The 14501-nt window shown below is 34.7% G+C and overlaps 1 protein-coding gene across 2 annotated transcripts in view; it reads left to right on the forward strand.

The window, feature by feature from the left end:
* The window catches only part of KLHL5 (kelch like family member 5), a 74206-nt gene that overhangs the window by 10637 nt on the left and 49068 nt on the right, over nt 1-14501 (forward strand). Inside the window, exon 2 of one of the 2 annotated variants that reach the window (XM_030881046.2) lies at nt 8104-8574. The exons of the other annotated variant lie outside the window; for it this stretch is intronic. Coding sequence (XP_030736906.1) covers nt 8192-8574 — 383 coding nt within the window. The 5' untranslated portion in view covers nt 8104-8191. The remainder of the gene's footprint in view (nt 1-8103; nt 8575-14501) is intronic. 2 annotated transcript variants of the gene reach the window in all.

Genomic DNA, 14501 nt, shown 5'->3' on the forward strand with positions numbered 1-14501 from the left:
ATTTCCCAAATATTTTTAACAGAGTGAAAGATTTAACATTGTGCTAGAAATTTAATTTTGGATTTCAGAGTGTGTGTCCCCTGCATCGGCAGGCGGACTTTCAACCACTGCGCCACCAGGGAAGCCCTGCTGCCATACATTTTTAAATGTTAGTGGAATTATATCAGTCTTCAAATTTTTAAAATAAGCCAAGTTCTCATAAAAGACCTAATTTGACAGAGCTTTAAAAGTGTCCTGGAATTATCAAACTTTAAAGGGTTCTTTGAAATCATGTGTTGTAACTTATTCTTTTTATAGTTGAGGGGAAAATTGGGGAGGTGAAGTGCTGCTAAGTTAGTACAGTAAAATTAATTCTTGATGTGTTTTATGCAATATGTAGTACACACTTAAAACTATAGGAATAGATTCATTAAAATTGATTACTCATAAAACAAATACTGTTTTCTTAAAAACACTATGTGATGAGAGGTTTGTATAATAATGATTACACATATAAACCAGTTACTAAATGGTTGTAATTTAAATTGTTGAGTGAAGCCATAGCTTTAAAAGCCATACTGTTGAAGTGAGCTCATCTGCAGTGTATCTTAATGACATCTCAGTGTTGCTATTGTCATATTGAGTAATGTCATCTTTTAAATTCACAAACTAACATATGAGAAGTTTTGAAGCAGAAATTGCATGTGGATTCCTTAATTACTTTTAAAATAATGTATTCATAATTGACACTTACCTATTTTAAATACTGTGTGAGCTTTTGTATCTCAAATTTAAGTAAAGCAAAGTTATTAAAACAAGAAAGAGGTACAGAATATAATTTGATAATCAGTTTGAAGAAAGAAATGTCAGTCTGAAAAGATATCTGCTGTTTAGCCAGTAGATTTCAAAGTGATACAAATTTTATGCCTAAAGAATGAAATAGAAAAGAGAAATTCTTTGAGTAATATATTGTGATTTTTTTCTTAAGTTGAAAAAATACTAAAAAGGTTTTGTCACCAGAGGTAAATGTTTTCTAATATTCTTTTAACATTTGGTTCTTAAGTTTATTTTTATTTATTTATTTTTTTTGCGGTACGTGGGCCTCTCATTGTTGTGGCCTCTCCCGTTGCGGAGCACAGGCTCCGGACACGCAGGCTCAGCGGCCATGGCTCACGGGCCTAGCCGCTCCGTGGCATGTGGGATCTTCCCGGACCGGGGCACGAACCCATGTCCCCTGCATCGGCAGGCAGACTCTCAACCACTGCGCCACCAGGGAAGCCCCTTAAGTTTATTTTATAATTTCAAAAATGTACATAATAAGTATATATCTTTTATTATTGCTCTTATAGTTATTGGATTCATTCATTAGAGAAATATTTATTCAGCACCTGTCTTTCAGGTACTGTTTTAAGTGCTAGGGCTACAGCAGTGAGTCAAACAAAGCTGTACTGCAGCTAACTTTGTGGTGAGGGTGAAGATAATAATAAGGGAATAGCATCTCATATGCTAGGGGATGATAAGTGCTGTGAAAAAAATCAGGAGGGTCAAGGGGATAGAGAATGATGAGGGATCTAATTTATATAGAGTAGCCTGTGCAAACCATTTTGATAATTTAACAATGTAATGCCTTTTAGTATGTATTGCTCTTTCATAAATAATTACCCTAGGAAGGACTTCTCATCAGAAATGCATAAATTTTTGAGTGAAACAATATTATATTGTATAGTAAAAGTTGATGGGACAGAAGAAAAAGTGTTATTTAAATAAATGCTGAATTCCATGCCATGAAAACCTTAATGCTTAAGTTTACTACATATTTTTCATAAAGTATTTGGCCCAAGAATTCAGTTAAAGCTGGGAAATATTTCTGTAAACCCCTTTCTATCAGTGGGTTATAACAAGCTACTTTATGAATAGATCATTTTTTAATGTATTTTGTTAGAGTAAAGATTTTCCCCCAAAATACCCATGCTTAGACAGGCTTAAGCTTAGGTGAAAATTGTTAGAGACCTAGCTATAAAGGATTTTGAGCAAATTCTGTCTTTGAGGAGTATTTTCCAACTTTGCTTACCTAAATTCTCTCCATTTGTCATCATTTCCATTATTCAATATGACATTTAAAATTTTTGTTGCAATAGTGATCTTTTATTTTTTAAGTCTTTTATTTAAATATTCTATTTTAATGGTCATGTTATCCTCATTCTAAGTTCTAATTTGTTTTTTCTTTGATTGAACTTGCTAGGAGGTAAGAGAAGATACCAGCAAATTTTTTTGTGTGTGTGGCGTGTGAGCTCTAGAGCACACGGGCTCAGTGGTCAAGGTGTGCAGGCTTAGTTGCCCCACAGTATGTGGGATCTTAGCTCCCCGACCAGGGATCAAACCCATATCCCCGGCATTAGAAGGTGGATTCTTTTTTTTTTTTTTTATACAGCGGTTTCTCATTAGTTATCCATTTTATACATATTAGTGTATATATGTCAATCCCAATCTCCCCATTCATCAGTACCAGCACATTTTTAAAGAGATAGATCTCTAATTCTGTCATTTCATTTCTTAATTCTTTAGTTTCTCCTCTAATCTTTATTATTTCATGACTCCTTTTAGAGGACTTATTTGGTTTTCAACTTGAATAGACTGACTAGTGCATGTCTTTTCTTTCCTTTTTAAATAATCAATGCATTTAGAAAGTCATAAATCTTACAGTAGAGGAAATATCCCACCTACAATGATTATCCAAGCCATCCACTGTGCTTAGGTGCCATTCCTTTTTCTTTTATCAAAGTCTTCACTTTTTTTGCTCCAGTGCTTTCGCCTGCAATCATCAATCTTACCTTCCTGTTGGATCATTCTCATCATTCTAATATGTTCTGTGTTTTTTTAAATCAACAAATAAACAAGCAGGCAAAACAAATCCATTGCCTTGATTCCTCAACTCTTCCAGCTGTAATCTCATTCCACAGCCTCACTATTGAGCAGAATTTTCTGAAGGCGTTGTCTGTACATGCTCTCTCTTATTTCCCATCTTCCATTACTCTCAACCCACCGCAGTCTGGCTTTGGTCCCCAACCCTTTACTGAAACTGCTCCTATCTGATTTGGCAAAATTTTTATATTGCCAATTCCAGTGGACATTTTTCTTTTCACGTGGTACCTGACCTCTCATTTGACATTGTGACCATGGCTTTTGCGTTGAAACACCTTTATCCCTTGACTTGCCTATCACCATACACTGCTGATTTTCCTCTACTTCATTGGTTGTTCCTTCTTAGTGTCCTTTGCCTTCATCTGTTAGAGTTCCTTGGAGCTTGGATCTGAGCTCCAGGAACATTTATCCAGCTACCTGACATCTCCACCTAGATGTCTCAAAGTTGCCTCTAACTTATCAAGAAATGAACACTAATTTTAAAAATATCAAAGCTAATGAGAAAGTATGATAAAAGGACTGGATATAAGATAAATGTACTTAATACTTTTATTATAATGGCAATAACCATGTGGAAATGCTAGAAAAAATTTATTGCATTTACAACAGTGAAAAAAGAGAAAATAAAAGAACATGATAAAAATTTTAATAAGAAAGGCACAGGATGTATAGTTAAAAGATTTAAAAATCTTATTAATGAGCATAAGATCTGAACAAACTAAAAAACATGCTTGGATGTGAAGCCTTGATATCATAAAATGCCAACCATCTTAAAATTAATACACAAATTTAATGCAATTCCAATTAGAATCTCAATAGGGTTGGATTTTTTAAAAAATATTTATTTATTTATTTGGCTGTGCCAGTCGTGTGCAGGATCTTTTAGTTGCAGCATGTGGGATCAAACCTGGGCCCCCTGCACTGGGAGCATGGAGTTTTAGCCACTGGACCACCAGGGAAGTCCCTAGGGTTGGAGATTTTTGTTGAGAGGATTGGGTAATATTATTTTAAAGTATATATAGAAGAGTACATATTCAAAATTAGTTTAAAATTTATTGTAAAAGACTATATGTGTAGATAGGAACTTGCTTTAACAAATAATAAACATATTGTAACTGTACTGTAATTAAAACACTAATATTGGCATAAAAATAGACAAATGGTGCAACAGAATTAGCATCCTGAACTGTTAAAATTCATAACAAAAATAATACCTCAATTCAGTGGGAAAAGGGTGGTTTATATCAAAATGATGTTGATATAGAGGGCTCATATTAGAAATATAAAGAATTATAATACTTATTGTTGACTGGTGGGCCTGTGAAAATGAATGAGGATACACTCACTTTACTTTTGAAAATATAAATTTCAGGAAAGTAAACTATCTTTTCAAATTTAAGATGCACATACTTGCAACCCAGCAGTTCCACTCCTGTGAATAAATTCCAGAGACACAAAAGCCTCACAAGGATGTTTATTTCAACATTATCTTAATAGCATAAAACAAAAAAAACTGAAATCAATTTGCATGCCCACTAGCAAGGAAGTAGTTTAATAAATTGTGTTTTACAATTATGGAATATTATGCAACTATTAAAAAGATCATTATTAGTTTATATTTCCATGTATATAATTTTGGTGGGAAAAGCAAAATGCCAAAAATATGTATACAGTATGATCTCTTTTATAAAACAATAACAAAAACTCCTATATATGTGTATATAAGTTTGGATATGAATTTTATAAACAAAGAGAAAGGTGTGAAAGGCTGTACACCAAGCTGTCAACATTGATTACCAGGAAGAAGGAGGAAGATTGACAAAATAAGTGTCTCAGTGAAAAAAGCATGCAGTATGAGTCCACCAATACAAAAGGTTGGGGTGGTGGTGAGCTTTTGTATATACATGCGTATGTATGTATGTATGCATGTAACCAAACCCATGACTATTACAGCAGTGGTTAAAGGCTGCTACTTGGCCTTTGTCAACCCAAGATCCTAGTATCCCTTTAAAATCAGAAAGCCTATTTCAGTGGCTAATCTCCCATATGCATCTCTAGTCTACTCAGAAGAGCTACTACATTAAAGAGGTATTTATTTAATGTATATCTCACTACCTTGGTGAAGAGGGTCTTTGGCCCCTCTTGGGAGTGGAGGCATGGTTCAACATTTTAACGTTCACATCTTTGGATTTCTTCTCTATATCGGGAAATGTCTTGCATATCAGTGGTCTTTTTTAATAAATTTTTTAAACTTTATTTATTTTGGGCTGCATTGGGTCTTCATTGCTGCACGTGGGCTTTCTCTAGTTGGGGCAAGCAGGGGCTACTCGTCGTTGTGGTACACGGGCTTCTCACTGCAGTGGCTTCTCTTGTTGCGGAGCACAAGCTCTAGGCATGCGGGCTTCAGTAGTTGTGGCACGCAGGCTGTAGAGCGCAGGCTCAGTAGTTGTGGCGCATGGGTTTAGTTGCTCCGCAGCATGTGGGATCTTCCTGGACCAGGGCTCGAACCTGTGTCCCCTGCATTGGCAGGAGGATTCTTACGTACTGCGGTACCAGGGAAGCCCATCTCAGTGGTCTTTAATGAAGTCCACTCTTGTGTTCAGGCTCCAACCAATCAACCAAACAGCAAAACAATTAAAATTAGCTTTTGGAGCTGGCACAGTGTAAATGGACTCTCTGGTAATTGTTTTCATGTTGACAGATTGAATTTGAAATTAGAAATTATATTTATATAAAATTATATATATCAAAATGTATTCTTTATTTGTAATGTTCATTTAATTATCCTTTTCTCTACCAGAGTATAGCCCTCTTTAAAGAAAGATCTTTGTTATTTATTTTTCTACCTCTTGTGGTGCCTTAAACATGTAAATGCTTCGTAAATTCTTATTTGCATGAAGACAGTGATGGCAAGATCATTATGAACTACTACAGTGGCATTTCTTCATTGTGTGGGTCTATACCATGCACTGCAAGATGTTTACCATCTCTGGCCCCTGCCCATTCAATGCCCATAGCCCTCTCTTGTCATTCCAACAACTAAAAATCCATGCCCCCTTCTTCCAGAAGCCTTTCTGGGGTGTGGGAGCAGAGAGCTGTTGCTGCCTTTGTTGAGAACCACAAGGCTAGAGTAATTGGAGAAGCCTTTCTAAGGGCAGCAGTATCTGTGCTAAACCTTGAGGGATGAGTGGGATTTCAAAACCAGAGAAATTGGGACACAAACAGCATGTAAAACAGGAAGCACAGTAGACTTTGTCTTAACTGATGAAGCAGTGTGTCCATTTGGAAAATAGTTAGAAACAAAGTTGGATAGGTAGAGTGGAGTTAGAAGGGTGTTGATAAAAGGAGTCTGACAGAGGTGAGAGGAGAGGGAATGGTGTCATTTCATTCTCTAATGCATCCTGCATACTACTGCCAAATTAATTTTCTAAAACATTGCCCCGTTCAACAGTCCACTTAACATTGCCTGCTAGCCTTTACACCTTTGATGTGTGTTCAGGGCATTTTATGTCATCTTATGCATCCAAATTTATCTCTTATTACTCCTTAATATTAATTAGGTATTTCTGGTTGGCTGATCAAACTGATATTCCCCCCTCTTTCTTTGTCAGTGTGCTCACTTCATGCTTTGTTAATATCTTTCTTCCTTTATAAAATCTTTCATCATTCTGGCTGTAAAACTTCTTACTATTCTTAGAAGCCTTCTCCCTAATGAAACTGGCCCATAGCACTCCACACCATCCTGATATCTCCTTTCTCTTTCTTATAGTATTTATGGTTTGTCCTACAGTATTTGGCACAAAATTATATATGGCTTTTCATGCCTATTAGTCTTATTTCTCTGAATAATTTTTATTCTCCTAAAGAGCTGTGTGAGGTTAAGATATACCTCACAATATTTTTGTAAGCCTCCAAAGCAGCTTTTTCTGTCATTTATTTTGTCATTTTGATATAGCACTAGATATTGAGCACCCTGAAAACTCAAACTCTGTTTTTGTAGATGACAAAATGTTAATACTGCAGCATTATAATATTTCTTATACTTAAGTTATCAATTTTGTTGTTTCAGTAACTCGATTTAATTATTTTTGAGGGTAGGAACCAAGATGTATGTATCTGTTCCCCCATAATGCCTGTAGAGTGTCTTGCTCACAATAATCATTCAATATTTTAAAATTTGATTGCATTTGATAGATTTTTATTTGCTTTATCAATTCTCCTTAGCTGTAACCATGTTCAGACCATTGCTTTGTTTTGCCAACAACAGAGGGCACCATCGGGGTACTTATACACCCAAGAAATAATCCTATCCCAGTCCTAGGTAGCTTTCTTGAGCCACACTTTCCTTTTCCTAAGTAGTGTCATAGAAATTTGGCTATTGTAGTAATTCAGAGTGGCTCAATCCTAATTATAGAGCAATATGGACTTCAGGTCATTTATTTGAGAAAGAATAAGTACTGTCGTATTTTGATCCTTTGTAGTTTTCAGACTTTTTCTTTCTTTTTAGTCTTCTCAATATCTTTGCTCAGATGAAGTCTTACCCAGATCTTACTATATTAATGAAACACACTCCTTTCCTGAAGGGAGAAGATAGAAGTGGAGAGCAGTGAATGGGAACCCCATCTTTGTACTCCTCCTTCTTCCTGACCCCGCATCCAAAGAGCCAGCTTGAAAATCACTATAACTCATCTAATTTAAAAAAACTTTAAAACAACCTGTTGTTTTGTGATATCTCATTTAGGAACTTAGTATAAAAATAGAAACATTTTAGTTTTACAGTGATTTTTAAGTACAAAGGAAAATGCTGTGGCATACATTTCTTGTTTCAGCAATAAAAGAGTTAATATACTAAGCAGCAGAGACTGAGACACTGCGACTACGGGATAGTGCTTTCTGTCACTGTCATTTGTGGTTTAAGAAAAGGGGGTGGTGTTCTGCGTTTAAAAGGACTTTAATGAATGCTGTCAGTGTTTGTGAGAGCTAATGGTCAGTAAGGGAAAGGAGAGTAGGGGACAGTGGTCTAGCTGTTTCAGGATAGGTGGATGAGAGTTTGCTCTGATTGAATGGAATGTTCCACCGTGTTTCATCTTTTTTTCATTGTCCTTTGTTCTCTATAATCTGATATATTGGTATAAAAGTAAATGTAGATATATATGTGAATGTGATTTATTTTCCTTTCAATTTGTTTATTGTGTACAACAGGGCATATACTTCTCTTGTCTTGGTTGGATGCACAAATTGTGCAGTGCTTTTTGCCCGTTGCCTAGACGATCACTTGGTTTCTCTGAGGATGTCTGGTTCTCGTAAAGAGTTTGATGTGAAGCAGATTTTGAAAATCAGATGGAGGTGGTTTAGCCATCAAGGATCATCTCCGAATTCTACAGTTGACAGCCAGCAGGGAGAATTTTGGAATCGAGGACAGACTGGAGCAAACGGTGGGAGAAAGTTTTTAGATCCGTGTAGCCTACAATTGCCTTTGGCTTCAATTGGTTACCGAAGGTCCAGCCAACTGGATTTTCAGAATTCACCTTCTTGGCCAATGGCATCCACCTCTGAAGTCCCTGCGTTTGAGTTTACAGCAGAAGATTGTGGCGGTGCACACTGGCTGGATAGACCAGAAGTGGATGATGGCACTAGTGAAGAAGAAAATGAATCTGATTCCAGTTCATGCAGGTTGATTATTTTCTTACTGATAGAAATGGGGTGTGGGGGTATATTCTATATACTGTTTAAAATAATTTAGTATTATTACTTAAAATCTATGATTTTATATATATATATATACACATACCTCTACATATATACACATATGTAATATCTTGGTATGTATATGTGATACTTTTGCTGGAATTTTTTTAAATGTTCTAATATTGATTTTAATTCTGTAAAATTATAAAGACAACAAATAGCTTTCATTTTGAAATATCTTGTGTTCCCTATATAGATCTGGCTCTGCCCTGAAAATAATACATGGTAGCAATTTTATGCATCCTTGCCTTGCATTTTGCTTCATTCGTTTATCTTCTATAGTCATAGCAAAACTATAGAAGACATTTCTATAGTATAAAAATTTTTATGACATTTTAGTTTGCAACAGATTATAGAGTCATTTTTAAATTTTTATGCAAATGAAAGGTTTTATGAGGAGAGGTATATTGTAGTTGCCAATAATTTTTGCACCATTGTAGTTATCAATAATATTTTTCTTATGGTTATTTCTCTTTGTCCTATGTTGCAGCCCTCCAGACTAATTCAGAGAATACAGTAACATGTCTCTTTCTAAGATGACAGCTCTACTAATTCCTGTTGCCTTCACTTCTCTGAAAATTGTGCTATTTAGGGAAATGAAGGACATTCCTTCAGTAGAGTGTAAGGGAACATAGAGGAGCTAGATGTGGTCAGCTGGTGAAAAGGGGGCAAAAAGGAGAGGAAATGAGTTTGAGGAGAGAAAATTAAAAATTGGTAATTTCATAATGACTTTATCCACCTTCACCCGTGGAACCAGGCTTTACCTCTGAAATGAATTTTCTTCTTTATCAGTTTAAACTATCAATACTATAGCATATTATGTAACAAGTTAGGGCCTGAAAGTCATCTTTCTGATTCACCTTCATTCAAAAATATTTAAAGGCTTATTATTTTTCTAGATTAATTACTGGATCCTTTTTCTTTTAAAATTTCTTTACAGGTTTTGATAACACTTGTAATTTGTATGTTGGTTATTATTAATATAGGCATCATAAGAGATGGAGACAAAATGAGTTCGTATATTCAGATATCTTTTACTTGGGGATATTTACCGCCTTCTCTTCTAATCTTCAGAATATGGAATTCTGAACTGTGATGCTGGAATAATAACAAATATAGAACAGTCCTCTGTAATCATTTGTTTAATGGAGAGAAGGGAATATCTCTACATAGGTAACTAGTGTATTTAATTTTTTAAAATTTAATTAGTTTATGATTTAGCATTATTTTAAGGGAATAGGAACCACGAATAATTTTGATTGGAGATTATTTGAATTAATATGGTTTCATTGTTTTGTATTTTCTTTGGATACTTGTTGCCATAAAAAGAATAAAGTATATATTAAAAGGTTCAGGGTTTATCATTTTGGGGATAAAACCATTCCCATTTGGAGGGAAACCAAAGAGTAATCATCTTTTTATTTGAAACCAATACAATGTATCAAGAATATTCTAACAAAATTAGAAAAAAACCAAAACATTCATTCGTTTACCAGCATTAGTTATGAAAATCTTAACATGTATCTACTACCTGGAGAGAGTATGCATATGTGAGTATAAAATTTATATACATGTATAACCTTAGAAAGGTTGTACACACATAGGTCACTATAATTTACTTCCTTCAACAGAAGTAGTTTGCATAGCTAATGATTACTGAAATTAAGTTAATCTATTCTTTAGTATCCATATTAAAGTGTCATCTTGATGGGATATTCATTATGACAGAAAAAGACTTTTTTTTTTACTGAGGTAGCTATGTGCATACTTCAAGAAAATACAATTGTTATTTTTAGTTGTAGGAGTTATAAAAATAAGAAAATTATATGTTTTAAAATTTAAAATAAATTTAGTTGTTTTCAAATGCTAATCAAGAAGATTGAGAGAGTAAATAATAAGATGGGAGTAAACAGTTCACATCTGCAGTGACCAAACTATTTCTAAAATATTATTTCAAAAATAAAATGTACTTAGAGAACATGTCTTTGATTTTTAGATATAAGAGGGGAAATCTGTCAAAGAAATTTAATATTCCTGGTGGGTTAAAATTTCTATCCCAACATCTTATTGCAAAAAAGTATTCTAGATTTTAGAAACGTCATTTGCGTGTATACTTTTACTTTTCCATTTTTTCCCTAGATTTAAATACATCTAATTGTCACATCCTCCTTCAGTCCTCCAGCTCTGAGTCTTTGATCTTCGTTATGAGGATAAATTTATTTGCCCCCAGCTTTTTGATTAAGTAAGCAATCTCTCTAGGTGTTTGCCCTTCTACTGTAAACAAATCAAAAACTATCACTGTTAATGTCAAAAGAAGCTGCACTGACATTCATCAGATTTTGTATATAACTTGGAAATAGTTATTTTCATTATATAATATTTGCAAATAATAAAATATATAGTAAACATTTTATTTGAGTATACTATAGATTGATATCACATGGTGGGGAAATACAATATACGAAGAATTTCTCATTTAAGCGGTCGTAATACTTGCATAGACCTCAGAACTCAGATTGAAATTTTGAGTTATTAGAAAAAAGGGAAGACAACTTAATGGTTTTACATACACAGAATCATAACCCCTACAGTGGGTCCAGACAAGTTAAAGCAGAAGTTAAGAGGCAGCATATGTTGCTAATATGTTTGATTAGTTGTATTCTAAGTAGGAGAAATGTCTGCCTGAGCCTTCCGCTTATGGTAATTTCTGCTGTCACACATCTAAGTGATTTCTTATCTTTTAACTTGGATCTTGGGTCTATAGCCTAGCCACTCTCTGTCTGTGGAATCAACTCTAAGTCATTACTTTGTTTTTAAAATAAAATAAAAAACTTTGGTTTCTATACCATGAGGAATTTTAAACCCTAAGTAACTGTTGTGACCTATGTGAGCAGTAGGTTCCAATGACTTTAACTCAGGATGAATTTTCACCAGGGCCAGCCAGGCTTACATAGTGGCTCACCATGTGACCATAGCTTAAACACGGTTTACACTTTACTGGATTTGCCAATTTTGAAATTATGTAATATTGACATATTGGAGAAATTTTCATTATTTATATTTTCATTATAATTTCATTATAAACAACCTTTGTTTATAAAGTTAGGGTTTAATATTTTATATATCAGACTACTTTTAGTCAATATGTATAAAATACTTCTATACAAATATCCAAAAATTATAATAGCTAATATTGATTGGGGGCTTGCTATCTGTGAGACACTGTTCTAAGCATTTTAGTACTATATTACCTCATTTAGTCTTCACAAATTTCTGAGTTAGATTGCTATTATTATCATTCTAATTGTAGAGATGGGGCCAATGAGGCACAGAAAGGGTAAGTAACTTGCTCAAGATTAATAAGTAAAATGAAACCGCGTTTAAAAAACTAAAGTTTATATTTTTACAATAGTTTTAGATTTACAGGAAAATTTCAAAGATAGTATGGTGAGTTCCTTATATCCCACACCCAGTTTTCCCTATTACTAATATATTAATATGGTATATCTGTTACTGTTAAACCAGTATGATACATTATTATTAACTAAAGCCCATACTTTATTCAGATTTCCTTAATTTCCTTTTTTCTGTTACAGAAAACGTCCTAACGTCCTTTTATCTGTTACAGTCCATGATACCAGTTACATTTAATCATATCTCCTTAGGCTCCTCTGGGCTGTTACAGTTTCTCAAACTTTCCTTGTTTTTGATGACCTTAGCAGTTTGGGGAGTAGTGGTCAGGTGTTTTGTAGAATGTCTTACTCAGTTGGGATTTGTCTGATATTTTTCTCATGCTTAGGTGGGGGTTAATGAGTTTTAAGGAGGAAGACCACAAAGGTAAAGTACCATTTTCAGCACATCATATCAAAGATACATATCATCAATCTAACTTATCAGTATTGATATTGACCTTGATCACTTGGAAATAGCTGCATTTTGAACCCAAACGATTAACATGTAGATTTCATGCACACATACCAGTAAGCAGTTCTCTGTGACTATTCATTTAATCACTGAGTTCAACTTGGATCAACATAACAGTTAATGATTCAGTCTATCCAGTTTCACTTTCTCTCCTCAACTAATTTTCTCAGCCTGGTTCTTGAAAAAGCCAACCCTGGCTGGCATACAGGTATAATCTTTCGACCCACAACCCTTTACCCACAGTCATCCGATCTGTCTTATCCATTGTTTGCTACTCTGTGTTTCAACTGCACATACCCTTGAACTCTTCTATACTTTGTCAGTTGATTTGCTATTCTTTGACTCATCTTGAAGGCATTTAGGTCCTTCTCCTCTCCCAACAAGGGGTTATCTTCATAATATACCGTTTCTCAAGTGCTGTCTCCTTTTTCTTGACCCTCTTTAGGTTGTCTCTATATCTCCTTGTTTGAACCATTCTATTAATTCTGGTTTACTTTAAAATTAAAATCTTATGTTTCCACATGAAAAAAATTTTGCTTCCAGAGATGGCAAAGAAGTTCAACTATATTGTACTTGTATCTGGGAAGGATGTATTGCATTGTCCTCCCTCACATGTGTATGCCCAAGTCATATCATGGATTCCCTTGACATAAGCCATGGAAACTCTCCCCAGAAAACCGTCTGTATGTGTGTGTGCACATACATGTGCGTATGTGCACATGTGTGTGTTAAATATTTCATATGGGGCTCATATGGGGTTCAAGGAATTCGTGAGCCCTCTAAAGCCTGTCTGTACACTGTATCAATCAGTGTTCTTAGTTTTAAGCAACTGAAATTGGCTGGTTTAAACAGAATAGGAATTTATTGGAATCATGTTAGTTCCTGGAAAGAATCAGCTTAGGAAAGATGTTGAGCATTACAGTTGCACAACTGGTATTTATAAGTCCAGATTTTTAAGGCAAAAGAATCTTTTATGACACTTATTGCTTATATTTTATTTTCATCTAGTTGGAACTGGATAGTGAAGTTTTACATTTTTAGAATTAGATATATTAGGCATGAAAACAATGATACACATGCACACACATACACACACCACATAATCACTCATGCACAGAGCCATATAATTTGGCCATTTCACTTTAGGGAATATATTAGTAGAGAATAGGCTAAGATAATATAACAAAGAGATTCAGAAATATAGTGGCTCAAATAAAATAGAAGTTTATTTCTCTGTCACCTAACAAATGGGGAAGTGACCCAGGGCAGACAGGTAGCTCTGCTACACAGGTTCCCTCAGAGACCCAGATTCCTTCTATATTGTTTCTCCATCCTGTAGGGTGTTATTATTTCTTTATGGTCAAAGCTTCCTCAGCTCCCCTCTGCATTCTAGCCTATGGGAAGGACCAAAGAAAGAAAAGGGAGGACATTAAGCAAATAACACAAGTTGCATATATCATTTCTGCTCACGTGCCATTGTTGAAAACCTAATCACATGGCCACGACTAGTAGCAAAGGAGGAGGCGCAGCTGTGGTCTCTGCCTGGGTAGCCATGTGTCCAGCTAAAACTCATTACTGTGGTAGATGTGAAGAATGGTTTGGAGGTTAAAATCAACAGGGTGCAAGAGGTGAGGACAGCTGGATAGAACTCTTCGGAATCTTTGGATCTAATTATTTAATGATTTTTTTCTCATATTATTTACTATTTTTACCACTGAGACGTGAGCAAATAGAGATAAGCAAAAATGGAAAAACAAAAATTACAAATTACCCTGCCACCCCAAAATAATAACCATTAACAATTTGAGGAAGTATCCTTCCAGTATATTTTAGGTAAGTATGGAATAAAAATATATTTTTAGAATAAAAATCTGAATCTTATTGTACATACTATTTTGTAACCTTTTTTGCCCTAATGTAAATATAAA

This window comes from Globicephala melas, chromosome 5 (assembly GCF_963455315.2).
Source record: "Globicephala melas chromosome 5, mGloMel1.2, whole genome shotgun sequence".
NCBI lineage: Eukaryota > Metazoa > Chordata > Mammalia > Artiodactyla > Delphinidae > Globicephala > Globicephala melas.